The sequence below is a fragment of the Hyperolius riggenbachi genome, chromosome 3, assembly GCF_040937935.1.
Source record: "Hyperolius riggenbachi isolate aHypRig1 chromosome 3, aHypRig1.pri, whole genome shotgun sequence".
NCBI lineage: Eukaryota > Metazoa > Chordata > Amphibia > Anura > Hyperoliidae > Hyperolius > Hyperolius riggenbachi.
In genome coordinates this window covers 452,757,627-452,778,951 of record NC_090648.1, presented here as the reverse complement: position 1 = coordinate 452,778,951, position 21,325 = coordinate 452,757,627, and the positions used below count along the sequence as shown (strand labels likewise).

At 44.2% G+C, this 21,325-nt stretch overlaps 1 protein-coding gene across 19 annotated transcripts in view; it reads right to left on the bottom strand.

Annotated features, from left to right (window-relative positions):
- DGKI (diacylglycerol kinase iota) overlaps positions 1-21,325 on the bottom strand; it is a 599,247-nt gene that overhangs the window by 83,881 nt on the left and 494,041 nt on the right. For all 19 annotated transcript variants that reach the window (XM_068277868.1, XM_068277875.1, XM_068277871.1 and 16 more), the window contains one exon: positions 18,921-18,958. In XM_068277868.1, coding sequence (XP_068133969.1) covers positions 18,921-18,958 — 38 coding nt within the window. The remainder of the gene's footprint in view (positions 1-18,920; positions 18,959-21,325) is intronic.

The following is a 21,325-nucleotide window of genomic DNA, read 5'->3' as shown; positions in this document are numbered from 1 at the left end:
CAAAAAATAAAATCTTCTATGAACTCGCCATACACCTAACGGAATACCTTGGGGTGTCTTCTTTCTAAAATGGGGTCACTTGTGGGGTTCCTATACTGCCCTGGCATTTTAGGGGCCCTAAACCGTGAGGAGTAGTCTAGAAAACAAATGCCTCAAAATGACCTGTGAATAGGACGTTGGGCCCCTTAGCGCACCTAGGCTGCAAAAAAGTGTCACACATGTGGTACCGCCGTACTCAGGAAAAGTAGTATAATGTGTTTTGGGGTGTATTTTTACACATACCCATGCTGGGTGGGAGAAATCTCTCTGTAAATAGACAATTGTGTGTAAAAAAAAAATCAAACAATTGTCATTTACAGAGATATTTCTCCCACCCAGCATGGGTATGTGTAAAAATACACCCCAAAAACACATTATGCTACTTCTCCTGAGTACGGCGGTACCACATGTGTGGCACTTTTTTACACCCTAAGTACGCTAAGGGGCCCAAAGTCCAATGAGCACCTTTAGGATTTCACAGGTCATTTTGTGACATTTGGTTTCAAGACTACTCCTCACGGTTTAGGGCCCCTTAAATGCCAGGGCAGTATAGGAACCCCACAAATGACCCCATTCTAGAAAGAAGACACCCAAAGGTATTCCGTTAGGAGTATGGTGAGTTCATAGAAGATTTTATTTTTTGTCACACGTTAGCGGAAAATGACACTTTGTGCAAAAAAAAAAAAAAAAAAAAAAAATTTTTTTCACAAAGTGTCATTTTCCGCTAACGTGTGACAAAAAATAAAATCTTGGGTCACTTGTGGGGTTCCTATACTGCCCTGGCCCTTTAGGGGCCTTAAACCGTGAGAAGTAGTCTTGAAACAAAAATGACCTGTGAAATCCTAAAGGTACTCATTGGACTTTGGGCCCCTCAGCGCAGTTAGGGTGCAAAAAAGTGCCACACGTGGTATCGCCGTACTCAGGAGAAGTAGTATAATGTGTTTTGGGGTGTATTTTTACACATACCCATTCTGGGTGGGAGAAATCTCTCTGTAAATGGACAATTGTGTGTAAAAAAAATCAAACAATTGTCATTTACAGAGATATTTCTCTCACCCAGCATGGGTATGTGTAAAAATACACCCCAAAACACATTATACTACTTCTCCTGAGTACGGCAATACTACATGTGTGGCACTTTTTTGCAGGCTAACTGGGCTAAGGGGCCCAAAGTCCAATGAGCATCTTTAGGCTTTACAGGGGTGCTTACAATTAGGCACCCCCCAAAATGCAAGGACAGTAAACACACCCCACAAATGACCTCATTTTGGAAAGTAGACACTTCAAGGTATTCAGAGGGGAGCATAGTGAGTCCGTGGCAGATTTCATTTTTTTTTTTGTCGCAAGTTAGAAGAAATGGAAACTTTTTTTTTTCTTTTTTGTCACAAAGTGTCATTTTCCGCAAACTTGTGACAAAAAATAAAATCTTCTATGAACTTACCATGCCTCTCAGTGAATACTTTGGGATGTCTTCTTTCCAAAATGGGGTAATTTGGGTGGTATTTATACTATCCTGGAATTGTAGCCCCTCATGAAACATGACAGGTGCTCAGAAAAGTCATAGATGCTTCAAAATGGGAAAATTAACTTTTTGCACCATAGTTTGTAAATGCTATAACTTTTACCCAAACCAATCAATATAGGCTGAATGGGTTTTTTTTTTTTTATTAAAAACATGTTTGTCCACATTTTTCATGCTGCATGTATACAGAAATTTTACTTTATTTGAAAAATGTCAGCACAGAAAGTTAAAAAAAAAACATTTTTTTGACAAAATTCATGTCTTTTTTGATGAATATAATAAAAAGTAAAAATCGCAGCAGCAATCAAATAGCACCAAAAGAAAGCTTTATTAGTGACAAGAAAAGGAGCCAAAATTCATTTAGGTGGTAGGTTGTATGAGCGAGCAATAAACCGTGAAACCTGCAGTGGTCTGAATGGAAAAAAAGTGCCTGGTCCTTAAGGGGGGTAAAGCCCACGGTCCTCAAGTGGTTAAGGAAACAACTAATAGGTATTAGCCATTTACACCCCAATTTTATCTCCTTAATCTAAATGATTGGAGAATGAAATCCTATAAAGGCTCAGTGGTGAGGCATATCCTAAACGCAGCTAGAACTCTGATTGTAAGGAAATGGGGAACTAGAAGGATACCCATAGTATCAGATCTAATCAAGGAATTAGACTTGGTATACAATCTTGAGAACACTGTATATTCCATCCAGGGAAGGTCTGAAAAATTTAACAAAATATAGAGAATCTGGTTGGTATATAGGTACTCTGATGATCTCAAACAAATACTTGCAGTGGAACACTAGACAATGTGTAATTAACACATTACGTTGATCAACTATACTTACCATCCCTTGCCTGATATCTGTGTATACTTAGACTGAACCTCTAGACCCATAGTTCTTGATTAATGTTAATGTTTACTTTGACTTTATAAGAAAAACTATTTTTGGTCAACTTATGGCATTTTATAATAGCTACCCATCACGTGGAAATAATTCATAACCAACCTTTTAGTCAAATGGACATTTGCTACTGTTGGCATATGTAGACGAGACTTAATGTCATCCTATCCCTTTATGCAATGTTTGACCTTCAAGTCTACAGGAACTGATACTACCACACTATCATACTTAATGCCAAGATGTACCTGACTGTCTGATACTGTCATCTATATTGCTGTGTCCAAATAGCAATTTGTATTTGTACTGTCTACCTTGATTTTTTCCAAATTGTTTGTCTGTTGGCTAAAATAAAGTATTTGAAAAAAAAAATAATAATAACTGCAAAGTGGGGTGTGCGTAATTATTCAGCCCCCTGAGTCAATACCTTGTGGAACCACCTTTTGCTGCAATTACAGCTGCTAGTCTTTTAAGATACGTCTCTACCAGCTTTGCACATCTAGAGACTGAAATCCTGGCCCATTCTTCTTTGTAAAACAGCTCCAGCTCAGTCAGATTAGATGGACAGTGTTTGTGAACAGCAGTTTTTAGATCTTGCCACAGATTCTTGATTGGATTTAGATCTGGACTTTGACTGGGCCATTCTAACACATAGATATGTTTTGTTTTAAACCATTCCATTGTTGACCTTGCTTTATGTTTAGGGTCGTTGTCCTGCTGGAAGGTGAACCTCCGCTCCAGTCTCAAGTCTTTTGCAGACTCCAAGAGGTTTTCTTCCAAGATTGCCCTGTATTTGGCTCCATCCATCTTCCCATCAACTCTGAGCAGCTTCCCTGTCCCTGTTGAATAGAAGCACCCCCAGAGCATGATGATGCCACCACCATATTTAACAGTGGGGATGGTGTGTTCAGACTTATGTGCAGTGTTAATGTTCCGTCACACATAGCGTTTTGCATTTTGGCCAAAAAGTTTCATTTTGGTCTCATCTGACCAGAGCACCTTCTTCCACATGGTTGCTGTGTCCCCCACGACTTGTGGTAAACCGCAAATGGGACTTCTTATGCTTTTCTGTTAACAATGGCTTTCTTCTTGCCACTCTTCCATAAAGGCCAACTTTGTGCAGTGCACGGCTCATAGTTGTCCTATGGACAGATTCCCCCACCTGACCTGTAGATCTCTGCAGCTCATCCAGAGTCACCATGGACCTCTTGACTGCATTTCTGATCAGCGCTCTCCTTGTTCGGCCTGTGAGTTTAGGTGGCCGGCCTTGTCTTGGTAGGTTTACAGTTGTGCCATACTCCTTCCATTTCTGAATGATCGCTTGAACAGTGCTCTGTGGGATGTTCAAGGCTTTGGAAATCTTTTTGTAGCCTAAGCCTGCTTTAAATTTCTCAATAACTTAATCCCTGACCTGTCTGGTGTGTTCTTTGGACTTCATGGCGTTGTTGCTCCCAAAATTCCTTTAGACAACCTCTGAGGCCGTCACAGAGCAGCTGTATTTGTACTGACATTAGATAACACATAGGTGCACTCTATTTAGTCATTAGCACTCATCAGGCAATGTCTATGGGCAACTGACTGCACTCAGACCAAAGGGGGCTGAATAATTACGCACACACCACTTTGCAGTTATTGATTTGTAAAAAATGTTTGGAATGATGTATGATTTTCGTTCCACTTCTCATGTGTACACCACTTTGTATTGATCTTTCACGTGGAATTCCAATGAAATTGATTCATGTTTGTGGCAGTAATGCGACAAAATGTGGAAAACTTCAAGGGGGTCAAATACTTTTGCAAGCCACTGTATGTCATATTTTGAGAACATGATACAGAAGTTGTAAAACTGAAACTCAACGACAAATGTGATGTTGTGGCCACAATGAGTGGGTTGAGGGTGGGGGGGTTTATAATAATGGTTACGGTGGCCAAGCTTGCTATAAAAACCCGGAAGATGGGTGCCCTGGCCATGATTGGAAGGGGGGGGGGGGGGGGTGTTATTACCCTTCTTTCGTTTTCTTTAAAAACTGAAACTTGTTAAGAGATTGCATAAGTGTTCATCACTGTGAACTTTAAAGAGAACCTCCAACCAAGAATTTAACTTTATCACAATCAGTAGCTGATACCCCCTTTTACATGAGAAATCTATTCCTTTTCACAAACAGACCATCAGGGGGCGCTTTATGACTGATATTGTGGTGAAACCCCTCCCACAAGAAACTCTGAGGGCCGTGGTACTCCTGGCAGTTTCCTGTCTGTGAACCTTACTGCATTGTGGGAAATAGCTGTTTACAGTTGTTTCCAACTGTCAAAAAAGCACGCAGCAGCTACATCACCTGCCAGCAGTAAAAATGTCATCATGTAATAAATGCCAGAATGTAAATCAGGGATTTAAAAGATTTTACAATGGGTAAACACTGACGAAATCATTAATACATAATTATTGTAAAAATGAAGCACTTTTTTAATTACATTATTTTCACTGGAGTTCCTCTTTAACTTTTTAGTATGTGGCAGAGAGATCATTTTCTCTTCTGTTTGTTTTTCTGCACTATTTTTAGCCGATTCCTGGATATACGTTTCCTGGAAATAAGTTGAATGTTGCTCGGATTATAATCACTTGCAGATGTGTAATGCCTGTATAACACCCCTGCAAGTATCATTCAGTGGGATCTCCCAATACTGCACAGACCTGCATTGTACTGACTTGTATTGCAGGGAATGCATTTCACTGCCATCAATTAGCTAGTTAGCTTCTGTATTAATACAGAATGGGGAGGGGGGGCCTTTGGAACGTGTGAACATGGGAAGGGCCCAACAAAAGTTTTCCTGTGGGTATGATTTCTAGCTGCACCCCTGGATGAAGTAAAAAAACACACTGGCACCATGAAAAACGTATTAATGAATTAAAACATACTAGTTATTAAAGGGCTCTATTAGAATCTAGCACCGTGTTTAGAATCTAGCACCGTGTTTGTCAAACAGGTGGAAATAAAAATACTGCACTTCTACTCTATATGCTCTCTCTGGCGGCAAAAATAATTATAGTGAGAGATTGGAAAACCTCAAACAAACCCTCTATAAATGAGTGGTTAAGGCAAACATCACACTTATTGCGGATGGAGTTGGGCGAGAAGGGAACAGCAGAGTGGGGCCTGGAAAATAAGTTCCACTGTTCCAGATACCCGGTGAGATATGGGAATCAGCAATAGAGAAATACAAAGAGAAACTAAGGTAAGTTATTTGATTGGGAAGAGAAGCAATAATTGTATAGGACAGGGAAAGTGAGGGACCGCAGGGTCCGGCAGGGTGTAAAGATAGAGGACGGGGTGTGAAACCAAACAAAGGGGGGTGACGAGTTGGTGGTGAATTTTTCTTTTTGAGGAGAAGACGGGTGCAAGGAAATGAATGGAGGGTATGGGTGGTAAGCTTGAGGAGAGGAGGATGGATGGGAATGAATGGGGAGTGCATGAGAGACAAGTAGGATGATTGAACTTGGCGTACACATTGTACATTTTAGATTCGGGTTCTTTCTTTTCTCTGTTTTTGTTTAGTTTCTGTATTAAAGGGACTCCGAGCTCTGTTTAAAAATAAAATTTGAACTTACCTGGGGCTTTCTCCATCCCAGCCCTGGTCGGGACGTCCCACGCCGGCCTCCTGGCTCTTCTCCCGGCGGCTGTCCGCATAGCGCGGACAGGCCGGGCCCCCGGGCGACACTGGCGAGTGTCGGGGCTTCTTCTTCCTTATACGTCACGAATGACGTCACACGCCGGCCGCCGCGCGTCATGACGGCGGCCGGCGTGACAGCACGGCGCATGCGCGGTTTAATCGCGCATGCGCCGTGCTGTCACGCCGGCCGCCGTCATGACGCGCGGCGGCCGGCGTGTGACGTCATTCGTGACGTATAAGGAAGAAGAAGCCCCGACACTCGCCAGTGTCGCCCGGGGGCCCGGCCTGTCCGCGCTATGCGGACAGCCGCCGGGAGAAGAGCCAGGAGGCCGGCGTGGGACGTCCTGACCAGGGCTGGGATGGAGAAAGCCCCAGGTAAGTTTAAATTTTATTTTTAAACAGAGCTCGGAGTCCCTTTAAGACTGAACCCTGATGTACTTTATCTTATCTTTTTTTTCTTTTTTGGATATGACTATATTAAGCAATTAAAAATCAAACAAACGATGATGCAAAACGAACCCAACACAAGAGAGCTTCAGTGAAGCAGAGTGATAGCGTTGGGTACAGTACAACATCAATTGTACGCTGAGTTTGAAAAAAAAAAAAAAAAAGAATCTAGCACCGTAATCCACATCTATTTTCCAGTGTTCTTTTATCCTTCTGTAATTTTCTTGATTGTTTAAAGAATGCTGATCTATCCTCTATAGTAACCAAATGTTGTGAGTATGTGCAGGACCTGCGGGTGGAAGCTTAGTGTGGGTGGCCTAGTTGTGGGCAGTGGCTAAATGTAGGTGCGGCTAAGTGTAGCGGTTGTGGTATTTGTGCACAGCTGCAGGTGGATCCGTGCATACTTAACTATGCACTGGTGGGGGCAGCCCTAGAGTGGGTGGAGGCTTTTAGTATGAGCAGCATCTTAGTGTGGTCTGCATAGTTTTGGACAGCGGCTTAGTGTGGGCGGCAGCTTAGTGTGGTGCACAATTCTTTTGAGAATGAGGGGTTTTCTGGTACTGCAGATTTCCTTCCATACGTGGCCAGGAACCCCTGCATTGGCATGTCTGAATTTGTCACCAAATCTTCCCATTGCTCGTAGACCCATGGTTCTTATCATGGCTAGTTCAAATAAGCTTTTTTTTATGTGGGTTGTACATAGTTACATAGTTAGTTATGTTGAACAAAAAAAAGACATGTCCATCGAGTTCAGCCAGGAAATATGGTCCAACACTAGCCTGAACTCTCACACATCACAGCTGATCCAGAGGAATATGGTCCAACACTAGCCTGAACTCTCACACATCACAGCTGATCTAGAGGAATATGGTCCAACACTAGCCTGCATGCTCACATATCACCGCTGATCCAGAGGAATATGGTACAACACCAGCCTGAACTCTCACACATCACAGCTGATCCAGAGGAATATGGTCCAACACTAGCCTGAACTCTCACACATCACAGCTGATCTAGAGGAATATGGTCCAACACTAGCCTGCATGCTCACATATCACCGCTGATCCAGAGGAATATGGTACAACACCAGCCTGAACTCTCACACATCACAGCTGATACAGAGGAGTATGGTCCAACATTAGCCTGAATTCTCACACATCACAGCTGATCCAGAGGAATATGGTACAACACTAGTCTGAACTCTCACACATCACAGCTGATCCAGAGGAATATGGTACAACACTAGCCTGCACTGTCACATATCACAGCTGATCCAGAGGAATATGGTACAACACTAGCCTGCACTCTCCTGTATCACCACTGATCCAGAGGAATATGGTACAACACTAGCCTGCACTCTCACACATCACAGCTGATCCAGAGGAATATGGTACAACACTAGCCTGCACTCTTACACATCACAGCTGATCCAGAGGAATATGGTACAACACTAGCCTGCACTCTCACATATCACCGCTGATCCAGAGGAATATGGTACAACACTAGCCTGCCCTCTCCTGTATCACCACCGATCCATAGGAATATGGTACAACACTAGCCTGCACTCTCCTATATCACCACCGATCCAGAGAAATATGGTACAACACTAGCCTGCCCTCTCCTGTATCACCACCGATCCAGAGGAATATAGTACAACACTAGCCTGCACTCTCCTGTATCACGGCTGATCCAGAGGAATATGGTACAACACCAGCCTGCACTCTCACATATCACCGCTGATCCAGAGGAATATGGTACAACACTAGCCTGCACTCTCCTGTATCACCGCTGATCCAGAGGAATATGGTACAACACTAGCCTGCACTCTCACATATCACCGCTGATCCAGAGGAATATGGTACAACACCAGCCTGCACTCTCACATATCACCGCTGATCCAGAGGAATATGGTACAACACTAGCCTGCACTCTCCTGTATCACCGCTGATCCAGAGGAATATGGTACAACACCAGCCTGAACTCTCCTGTATCACCGCTGATCCAGAGGAATATGGTACAACACTAGCCTGCACTCTCCTGTATCACCGCTGATCCAGAGGAATATGGTACAACACTAGCCTGCCCTCTCCTGTATCACCACCGATCCATAGGAATATGGTACAACACTAGCCTGCCCTCTCCTGTATCACCACTGATCCAGAGGAATATGGTACAACACTAGCCTGAACTCTTCTGTATCACCGCTGATCCAGAGGAATATGGTCCAACACTAGCCTGAACTCTCCTGTATCACCACTGATCCAGAGGAATATGGTACAACACCAGCCTGAACTCTCCTGTATCACCGCTGATCCAGAGGAATATGGTACAACACTAGCCAGCACTCTCACATATCACTGCTGATCCAGAGGAATATGGTACAACACTAGCCTGCACTCTCACACATCACCACTGATCCAGAGGAATTTGGTACAACACTAGCCTGCACTCTCACATATCAACGCTGATCCAGAGGAATATGGTCCAACACTAGCCTGAACTCTCACACATCATAGCTGATCCAGAGGAATATGGTACAACACTAGCCTGTACTCTCCTGTATCAACACTGATCCAGAGGAATATGGTAGAGTGCTAGCCTGCACTCTCACGTACCATATTCCTCTGGATCAGCAGATATATGTGAGAGTGCAGGCTAGCGTTGTACCATATTCCTCTGGATCAGCAGTGATATAACGCTAGCCTGCACTCTCACATATCACCGCTGATCCAGAGGAATATGGTACAACACTAGCCTGCACTTTCATGTATCACTGTTGATCCAGAGGAATATGGTACAACACTAGCCTGCACTCTTACACATCACAGCTGATCCAGAGGAATATGGTACAACACTAGCCTGCACTCTCACATATCACCGCTGATCCAGAGGAATATGGTACAACACTAGCCTGCCCTCTCCTGTATCACAGCTGATCCAGAGGAATATGGTACAACACTAGCCTGCACTTTCATGTATCACTGTTGATCCAGAGGAATATGGTACAACACTAGCCTGCACTCTCCTGTATGTTGATCAAGAGGTAGTCGAAAGACCCTAAAGACCCACTTCCACAGTGCCGCTATGTGCCTTGATTTCAATAGGCTCTGTTACTCCATACGGTTTTCCATGAGGAAAATGTTGCAAATCACCTCTGAGGCTCCGTTCACACTGCGTCCATTGCGTTCCTTCCCAACTGACAATATAATTGAATCTCAATGGAATGCAATTATAGGTCTATGGTACAGTCGCATCAGCATTGCTAGTTTCAGCAAATTAGTCTTTAAAGAGACTCTGTACTCTAAAAAAAACCCTCTGGGGATACTTACCTCGGGAAGGGGAAGCTTTAGGGTCCCAATGAGGCTTCCCAGTCCTCTGTAGCTTAGGGGAATCCAGTGCTGGCTCCCTAAAACTGTCCCCGACAAGCTTGCACAGGCGCGAGTTATATTTACTTCTCCGCGACCCTGCGCAGGTGCACTAGCGGCTCTTCGTTCAAGTAAGGCAGAAATAGCTGAACCCAATTATATCCGCTCTACTGCACAGGCGCAAAGGACTTGCGCCTGCGTAGCAGATCGGACCTGATCGTGTTCGGCTATTTACGCCTTAACCTGAACGGAGAGCCGGTAGTGCGCCTGCACAGGATCGCAGTAGGTAAATATTGACCTCGCCCTTGTTCCTCTGGTGTCCCGGCTGGATTGCTGGGACACTGGAGGATGGGGGAAGCCTTGTTAGAATCCAGAGGCTTCCCCCTCCCAAGGTAAGTATCCCTCAGAGGGTGTTTTTTTCATTACATGTTTTCTTTAAACTCTATATCTCCTACCATCGGCTGACTCATTCAACCTGGTGAATTGGCCTGCTGGCCAGGGATAGTGCATCTTATAGCTGAGTATGGTATTTCTGTTCAGTACCCAATCCAATGACACTTGGCAGAGTTCTCCTTAAAACAAGAGGTTTCTCAAGAGATAATGGGGTTGATGCACAAAGCTGCAGTAATACTGCTGTGCGCAATATCACCGTTACTACCGGCAGCAGGTTACTGCAATTTATGCTATTAGCGAGACTCACTGTACTCCAGCAACGTGAGTTGCTACGGTAACAGCATTACTAACATGTAACCGTGGCAACGCTCACAGTACTCGAGTACTGTGGGTCCCACTAACAGCATAACCTGCTGTAAACTGCTGCCAGAAGTAGCAGTAATATTGCCATGCGCTGTCTGCACACAACAATATCACCACAGCTTTGTGTATTAACCTTAAAGTGCATCTGAGATGATAAAAATAGAAAAATTATAAACTCTTGGGGTTTCCTCCAGCCCCCTCCAGGCTAATCGGTCCCTCACCGCCCTCCTCCGCCTCCTGGATTTCCCACAAGGCAGTCCGGTAAGTCCACCAGTGGAAACCAGTCTGCCCAGGCGCAGTTCCGCTGCGCGCTCACTCATCCCACTCCAAGCAGCGTTCTGCGCCTGACGACGGGAGCACGATGGGGAACGCATGGCTGGATTGTGCATGTGTAGGTCGCCCCTATTCGCGGACTTACCGGGACTTCTAAGGTAGGATACAGGAGGCAGAGGAGGATGGCGAGGGACTGATTAGCCTGAAGGGGGCTGGAGGAAGCCCCAGGTATGTATATATTTTTTTATTTTTGTCGATCCAAGGTTTATTTAATGACAATTATTATGAGAAGCTACAGATTCAAAACTACATTCATGCAACCACATCTCCATAAATGTGTGGCTTTACTACCTCATGTAATCTAATATAGCATGATTTTGGGATAAACCCAACCTAAAAGCCCGTAGACATGCTCAACTGTCGTCTGATTTTGGTCTGTTGGACGACAATCAGGTGGGTGTACACGTGGCAAATGACTAAACAAGCGAATTATAACAGGCGGTTTGCCTGATCCATCCGGCGGATCGACTAACACGACTGTTGGGCTGATATTGTGCAGTTGGCGACCTGTGTACAATGTTGTTTGAACCGACACATGTTGTTGTATAGTAATAATGCGGGGTCATGGAGAAAAAGGATCAGGACAGGGAGCAATGAAGGAGCAGCATGCCAGGACAGGCGAGTTGCTTTGCTGACAAAACTGTTCACGGAGTCTCAGGGAGGACAAGTCAGTGTGAGACCTGGGAGGCCCCTATGGAGCAATGCTGACGCAAAGGCTGCAGCATGTTACCGCATGATCCCTGCCTACCACACGCATTATGCAGTAAGGCAAGTCAACAGCTGACGCAGGCAGAGAGCAGGACGGGAGCGAGGTTTGACGCGGCGCTCATGCAAGAAATGATGAGAATCTCAGTGACATGCTTCCTGCCCAGCAGGGAGTACGTCACTAGCTGGGGGCGGGCCTATGCATATGACCCTGTCGCCGCAGTCGCCTCATATCTGTTTGCACCATATCGCATAATTCTACAGTAGTGTAAAACCGGCCTTAAGGAATCATGTATTTAATTTGGTATTTGATGGATTATTGCAGTGCAGGGAAATTGAGTTAAAATGTGATGCAGATAGCATTTTTTATTATAGTATTAGACTAACAAAAAGTGCAGGTCCAAGCTACATAAAATGAACATAAAATTTGCATCAGCTCAAAGCCATTAGTGTCTTATTAATCATTTTTTATTACTGCTTAATAATATTGTGAAATTAGGGAAATATGTTTTTATATCAAATATCCCTGAATAGTTTAATTAGTTTTACCTTTTCTCTGTTCTGTTTTCTTCATTCTATAGCCTTACCGAATGGCTGCTTGTTAGTTATCGACAGCTCAAGGCTGGAGATAAAATACTAAACTTCTAACTTGTTTTACCACATGCTCTAATTTTTGGGAAATTCAATTCACTAAGCTCATCTCCTGTCTTTAATAACGTTTCTGAGCTGTTTCTAGTGTTATCACCATGGTGATAAGGCATGTAGTATTCACTAAACCATTTACCTCAGGCAAATCTGAAGTTAACTATTTTGTCTTTAACCTATTTTGGTTCCTGGACGTAGAAACTACGTCCAGGAACTATGTGCGCTACCGCGCGCCCCCGCGGCCGATCGCGCGCGTACACGCGTACTCCCGGGCGCGGATTCGGTAGCCAGGGAATCAATGTATCGGGCTATGGTGCCCGATCACTGATTCCTCTCCCCCGCTGAAAAAGCGACAGCTTCTCTCGGAAGCTGCGCCTTTTCTGGCCGTTCCCTTCCTGATGCGCCACTCTAAGCGTGTGTTACGCTTAGAGTGACGTCATGTAAACAAACTCATGGCTGCCATCTTGTGGCCAAAAAGTAATACTACAACGGAAAACAAAAATAAATTAAAATCAACACACATTTACATTATAAATCCATTGTTTACCCCCCACCCTCCCAAAACTACCCAAATAAAATGTTTACTATAAAAAAAAAAAAAAAAACCATTACAATAAAAAAAAAAAAATGTAAATATTTACCTAAGGGTCTAAACTTTTTAAATATCAATGTAAAGATGAAATATTTCTATATTTTTTTTTATTTTAAACTTGTTAATAGTGATAGATGCAAAATGGAAAAAATGCACCTTTATTTCCAAATAAAATATTGTCGCCATACATTGTGATAGGGACATAATTTTAACGGTGTAATAACCGGGACATATGGGCATATACAATACGTGAGTTTTAATTATGGAGGCATGTATTATTTTAAAACTATAATGGCTGAAAACTGAGAAATAATGAATTTTTCCATTTTTTTCTTATTCTTCCTGTTAAAATGCATTAACAGTAAAGTGGCTCTTAGCAAAATGTACCCCCCAAAGAAAGCCTAATTGGTGGCAGAAAAAACAAGATATAGATCAGTTCATTGTGATAAGTAGTGATAAAGTTATAGGCTAATGAATGGGAGGTGAACATTTCTCTCGTGAAAACCACGGAACCTGAATGGGTTAAAGGACACATCCGAGATCTTAAAAAAAATAAAAATAAATAAAATCCACTTACCCGGGGCTTCTTCCAGCCCCTGCCAGCTGTCCTGCGCCATCGCCCCAGCTCCGCTCCCCGCCGGTGGTCCGGGGTCCCCTCCGGTGCAAGATGCCCACTGCACCTGCACGAGCGGCTCTCAGAGTCGTGCTGATGTCATCCCGACTGTACTGCACAGGCGCAGTAGTGCTGCGCCTACGCAGTATAGTCCGGGAAACGTCGGTGCAACTGAGTGAGCCGCATAGTGAACCGCAAGCTGATGCCGACCTGGCGAGGTAGGCATCTGCAACGGAGGGGACCAGAAGCCACCGGAGCTGCGGCGAGGGCACAGGACGGCTGCAAGGGGCTGGAGGAAGCCAGAGGTAAGTGGATTTTTTATTTTTGTTGTGCTTGGACCTTCCCTTTAAGTTAAGGATAGATCTCTAAAGTTAACGTTTTAATCCTTAAAATAACTACAGAATTCTAAAGTTAAAGACAATGAGGTATTTACCTCACAAAGTCAGTAATTTACCTCACAAGTTGCTAATTTACTTCACTCTCAAGTTGGTAACTTACCTCACAAGTTGGTATATTACCTAGCAAGTCAGTAATTCCAGTTTTCCATGCGGGAACAGCCTGAGTGAATCGACATTTCACAAAATGTTCCACAAAATCATCTGTTTTCTGTTTTACCACATGCAGTAAGGCTTTGTGAACTGAGCCCTATAAATGTTTGATCTTTGTAAAACTTTTACTCTAAGAAATCCCTTAGATGGTGGTCCCCTTGTATTACATTCAAGTTCCTTACAGCGCAGGGAACATATATTCACATGACAGTGCTCCTTTAAGTATGACAGCGATGGGCCAGTCACGGTACGGCCTGGCACCAAACAATTTATGGCGTTTGTCCATAATAATGAAGAACTCGGGAACCATCAAGACCGGGGGATAAAGAGATGAATGAATATATTACTGCAAGACCCATCAGACACTTTGTCCCTCTGATCCTCCCTCAGTAATCTCTTCTCCTCTGCAATAATTGTTACAAGGATTTCAGCTTTTCTAATAAATCTTCGCAAATCTTATCATCTTTCTTCACATTCCTGGCTGGGCTCCCAGAATCAATCTGTTCCCGTCTGCCTGCTTGTCAGCTGTACAATAAGCTTTTTATTTTGCTCTTTTAGGTAAAATTCTTCATATTGCCACATTTGTCTCTGCAGAGGGGGGACGAGGAGGGCTTCTGTTCTGTGAGACATTTGTCTTGTAATAGCTGGGATCAGCCTACAGTTTAGGCCATATTACAAACCGAATCGGTTTCTTGGCTGACAGCGATAAGGTATTACTGCTTGCTGTATTCTGGTTAGCTGCATAGTACATGAAGAAAAGAAGCCATTTTGTTTGCATGATAATGTCACGGGAAGCCATTTTGTAGCCAGCTGAATGTTATTGGGTACTTTATCCATGGGCAAAGTAGGGACGGCCATTTTGTTCTCTGAATTAACTATGCAGACCAGCTACTGTGAGGCCGGACTCACAGGTGAGGTTCACTAACATTTCCAGCGAGGCGTAGGAAGCCAGTATAAATGTTCGTCAATTTAACTATATTACTTTCAAATTGATTTAATCTTAGTTCTGCTGCCTGTCCCACAAAACAATTATTTGGCATTTTTTTTTTGGGGGGGGGGAGGGCGTACCAGTGCAGTGACACAATCCAGATCCACTACCATGTTCAAAATCCCATTCCAGACACAACTATTTTCCTAGCCTAGGTGTAGGTACTCAGCTGCAGAGCCTATTTTTGTTATCGGCTGATGTCATATAAATCACTTAACCTATTAGCAGCTTCAATAGAATTTACTCAATTGAGATAAGTGCACTGCCTTTGACCTTAGTCGGGAGAACTCATTGTACTGTAAATTCTTGGAATGTTTTGATCTCTTTCTCTACTAGCAGAAAATAAAGAAGCAGAAAGCAGCAATCCTCTGTTACTGTTTCACACTGCCCCCTATTGACAAGTGACCATAAATACACATTACAGCAGTACTAATTATAAGCAAAGATATGTAACAAAAAAGAAATAAAACATGCTAAAATAAATTGGCATGGAGCAATTGCAAGCCTCTTCATGAATTGCCTGCTGAAGTTTCAAAATACCAGGTTAGGAGCCCATGCACAGGCCACTTTCTTACCCAAAACAGTAAAAAAAGAAACAAAGCACCAGTTATTTGTAGCCACAGTGTTGTTAATCCAGAAGGGCTATGGCATGTGACATGGGTAGGGTGAGGTGTGGCATGGATGGGAGTAAGCGTGGCTGATGTAGGAGGGGTTTGTGTAGGCTGTGGGTGTGGCATGGGAGAGGTGTGGCATGGATGGGAGGAAGCGTGGCTGATGCAGGAGGGGGGGATGCTTTGGCATGGGTAGAGAGAGGTGTGCCATGGATGGGAGGTAGTGTGGCTGATGTGAGAGGGTGTGTGGATGCTTTGGCATTGGTAGGGAGAGGTGTGCCATCAATTGGAGGTAGTGTGGCTGATGCAGGAGGGGTTTCTGCAGGCTGTGGGTGTGGCATGGGTAGGGAGAAGCGTGACATAGAGGGAGGAGCATGGCTGAGCCAAGATTTGGTGTCGACTTTTGAACCACTAAGTCTATCTCAACTGAGTGCGGCCAGTGGTGCTGAGGTGGTAAGGTTGCTGTAGGTAGGTTTAACTTTAGTTACCTACCTTCACTTTTTTTTTACCTCACTTCTCCCTTCCACCCCATAAAGTAAATTAAGCACTTCTTAAAAGAATGAAAACCAATCTAATCACAGAAGAAAACTGATCAGGTGCAGCAGAAAAATTCAACAGGCCACCTAGAGTCAACAGCCGATTAGAGTCAACACAGACTGTGCGAAAACTGTGGTTGATCCTGGATAGAAAGCTAACACAGCAAGTATCGGCTGTCATCAAATCATCACTCTTCTATCTGAGAAATGTAGTAAGAAATAAACAACTTATCATAGCTGAAGACCTACCTACTCTAGTTCAAGCATTAGTATCCTCTCACCTGGACTATTGCAATGCCCTATCCATCAGATCCCCCAATAAAGTTCAGCACCCATTACAACTGGTACAGAATGCAGCAGCCAGACTCCTAGCCAATGCCAGATCCCTCCACATTGCTCACACATCTCCCTGGTACTCCCCTGGAAACTCTTCTCTCTACAACTGAGAATCCATTTTAAGATCTGCCTGCTGACATTCAAGGCTCTAAACGACATGGGACCCAAACACATAGTGGATCTATTGGATATGGATAAGTTAATTGGCTCCCCCTAAAATTGGCCCTAAACTACAGTACTTACACTATATAATATAGACATATGGCAATGGTAGGGATTAGATTGTGAGCTCCTTTGAGGGACAGTTAGTGACTATATATATATATATATATATATATATATATATACATACATACATATACACTGTACAGCGCTGCGTAATATGTCGGCGCTATATAAATACTAAATAATAATAATAAAAAAAATAATAATAATGCCCCTCCATGCACCGCTCTGCCAATAAAACAACTTTGGTTATTCCTAGGATCTACTTAAAAACCATTTGGCGCACAAGCCTTTTCCCATGCAGCCCCAACTCTATGGAACTCATTTCCACAATCAGTGTAAGAGGCTCCTTCTCTGGACAGCTCCAAAGCGGGAATGTCAGCCACACATTGTCAGCCACTCAAATTCCATTTACCCACTACTCTGTGTTTATTATGTAGTCTACATGCAGTCTGCATTGTAATCATACCAATATAATAATAAATGTTTCTGCTGTGGATCTTATCTCAGTCAGCCTGGCTCTATTCTGATACATTTCTGAGGAGAGGGAAGCGTTTTATCTCCCCTCCCACATTCCTCCTACTCACTTATTGGCTGAGGGTAGTTCAGTATGGCGGGCAAAGCATGAGAAATATGAGAAAGCATGAAATACAAGCGTGAGAAAGCATGAAATACATCTCACCCCTCTGTAGAAGCTGTTGAAATACAATCTATGCTGTGCTCACATGTGTTTAAAAAGCAAGCTAGATTTGACAGTGCACCTTCTAGGAGAAAAAAAAGAGTAAGGGAGGAAGTGACATCAGGATTGGCTTCAGTCAGAGGCAGTAAAGATGCAAAATGCCTGGAACAGTTTCCTCTTCATTTACTATTTAAAATTCACTGAAATAAAAATGTGGACAGTACAATACATATGTTATGTAAGTAGAATAAGTATTTATCTACTTATACATGTGAGTTTTTTTTCCTGGGATAGTATGCTGTCCCTGCTATTTTAAAGGATAAGTTAGCGCTTAATTAATTATGTAATTAACGCCATGTTCCCGGTACAAAGCAGTGGTCGGCAAGGTCGGTGCAGCTGCAGTATGTCAGCGGGAAGACATAGCCGACATGCGCAGTCACAGGTGCCAAAGTAGACATACTGCACATGCGCACACAGTATGTCCAGGTCAGAGGGCACGCACGCCAGCTACGTCTTTCTGCCGGAGTGCACGTGTACTGCAGCTGTGCAGATGCTGTTGACCACTGCTTTGTACCGGGAGCTTTTTTAGAAGAATGGAGACAAACGCCAGGCCATGGGAGGCATGGTAAGGCTTTGCGCACCTCCCTCCACATACAAATGGCGTTAATTACATAATCAATTAAGGGCTAAGGTATCCTTTAAGCAATTAAGGACCACAGGCTTACACCCCCCTAGTGACCAGTCAATCAGTATGATCGCCTCTCATAGGCATCAGCCTATGAGAGGCCATCATCTTGTGAGCCACTCGAGGGGACAGCTCAGTGACAGAGCTATACCCGTGCAGCGCTGCAGTAGATGGCAGTGCTGTACAAGTAGATAACAGCTTTTTTATTGTCTAACAGCGTGCCAGACGTGATCGTGCTCCACTCCGTGTCACTGCAGGGAACGATTGTGCATGCGTGCGCTCGTGCACTGCTAATCCCCACCCACTGATCTTGACTAGTTAGGCGGTCTTGGGGAGCCACTCTGCGGCCGCTGATCAGCGTTAGGGAGTCACAGAGTGATTAAGAAAAGGCTAGAAACACATCCTTTTTGCTAAGCCTCTGAGACTGTAGAAGGCACTGTCCCAGCATTCTTAGTCCCCAGGGAGAAAAACGCTATAAAAATATTATTGTTTACATTATTATTGATTTGATCATCGCAAGTCTTGATTTGCACAAGCACGGGCCAAGGCCAACACTGCACTGAAATCATCACATTATGGCAATCCTGGCAGTAAAAGTACTGAGCACACCAGGTAAAAAGGAGCAGCATTGTGTAATTGTCATTGTAAAGATAATGGTACATTTCATGTAGGCTGCTTCTCTGAAGAAAATAATGATGGTCATTAGAAAAAAGCCTCAGTCACAATGAACATCTTACCTTGTCGAGATCACCTTCAAGTACGGCTTCTACAAGAGCTGAAATACAGGTAAAAGACAGGCAGGGTTACTCCTTTCTATTCAGGAAAGTCATGACTCCCAAGGCATTCAGTGCAAGCTACAAAAGCCACTGAGGAATGCTGGGAAATCTTTAACGCTTTGCACTAGGCATGTTGTGCTATGATGCAGCTTGCGCGCACACGCTAATGTACTGCCCACGGGACTCAATGGGCATGTTCACATATCTGCATCACAATGGATCCCATTACCCATTAACCTCTTGAGGACCGCAGTGTTAAACCCCCCTAAAGACCAGGCAATTTTTCAATAAATTGGCCACTGCAGCTTTAAGGCCAAGCTGCAGGGCGACACAACACAGCACACACGTGATTCTTCCCCCCTTTTCTCCCCACCAACAGAGCTCTCTGTTGGTGGGGTCTGATCGCCCCCCCAATGTTTGTTTGCTTGTTTTTGTTTATTTGTGGGGTTATTTAAAAAATGTAGGGGTTTTTTTTATGAATTGTAAACCCCCCTCCCTCCCTCCCCCTGCTAGCCAATCCCAGTGATCAGCCTGTCATAGGGTTCAGCCTATGACAGCCGATCACCTCTGCTGCTTAGGAGGGGACAGCCGTGTCACACGGCTGTCCCCAGTACAGCGCTGCTACTGATCGCAGCGCTGTACATGTAAATAGACGGCGATTACGCCATCTAACAGTCTCCCGAGCGGCAACTGCTCCGCCCACCAAGCAGGAGATGCGCGCGCACCTTGCACGCGATCTCCTGCAAAACACAGCACTAGGACTTTACGCCAATTGGCGTTAGGCGGTCCTGGGGCTGCCGCCGTGGCCACGCCCATTGGCGTGACGCGGGCGGCAACTGGTTAAAGCAAACCTGAAGTGAAAATAAACTTATGTTATAATGAATTGTATGTGTAGTAAAGCTAAGAAACAGAACATTAGTAGCAAAGAAAAGAATCTCATATTGTTTTCAGTACAGGAAGAGTTAAAAAGGCTTCCGTTTCTTTTTTTTTTCTTTACACTATATAGCTGCTTTTATTCTTTTGTTGTTGTTTTGTGTTAAGTGGCAAAACCTATTGGCACAGCAGGGTAGAATGTATGGTTTATGTATTTTCTTATTATGTACCTATTCCCTGTATATTTTGCTTCCTTTGTGAGAACGTTCATCCAGTTTGCGGTTTCAATGGAGCATATATGTTATATAATGTTTTATTATGTACGCTTTCCTTTGGCTTTCAATAAAAAAGATAATTGATTAAAAAAAAAAAAAAAGCTTCAGTTGTTATCTATGCAAAAGAACTTCTCTGGGCTTTTTTCCGACCCACTGGGTCGAGTACAGTTCTGTGTTTCTAAAGTACTTAACCTCTTGGGGACTGCAGTGTTAAACCCCCCTAAAGACCAGGCCAATTTTGACTAAATTGGCCACCGCAGCTTTAAGACCAAGCTGCAAGGCTGCACCACACAGCACACAAGTTATCCCCTCCCCCCTTTCTACCCACCAACAGAGATCTCTGTTGGTGGGGTCTAATCGCCCCCACATTGTTTATTTTTTGTTAAATATTTATGTTATGTTTTTTTTTTTAATTACTATTTACTTTCCCCCCTCTCCCCCCTGAAAATCCTCCCACCCCCCAGCCAGCCAATGAGCCGATCGCTCTCCTGTGTGCCAGAGGGACAGTAGTGTCACACGGCTGTCCCTAGTACAGCGCTGCAGATCGCAGCGCTGTACTTACTAGAATCCATCTAAACGACCGCCGCTCGGAGACTGAAGGCGGGGCGGAGCTCTGCCCCCCCCCCCTTGCAGGAGATTGCGTGCGATCTCCTGCAAACCGCTGCCCCAGGACTTGACGTTAGGCGGTCCTGGGGCTGCCGCGGCGGCCACGCCCATTGGTGTGGAGCGGTCGTATAGTAGTTAAAGAGAACCAGAGACTAAGCACCCTCATGTATTTTACCATATATATCAATGGGAGCATGACAGTAAACACCTACCGTGCTCTGTTTCATTCTTCTCTGCTAAATATGCCTGTTATCAGATCTGATAAGAATCCCCCACTGAGCATTCAGTCTGGCTTTGTCCTAGAATGTTATAGCTGAGTCAGTCTTCTGTGATGTCTTTTCAAGCCCAAGTCTGCCCCCTTGTGGCTCTGCTTTCCTGCTATTTATCCTCAAAGCAGCAAAGCAGAGCCAGGAGGGGGCTGGCTTGGGCTTGAAAAGACATCACAGAAGACTGACTCAGCTATAATCATTCGGGGCAAAGCTAGACTGAATGCTCAGTCTGGTTCTCTTTAAGCCAGGAATAAAAAATCAGTTTTACTTGCCTAGGGCTTCTACCAGCCCCATGCAGCCGTCCCGTGCCCTCGCAGTCACTCACGGATCCTCAGGTCCCCCC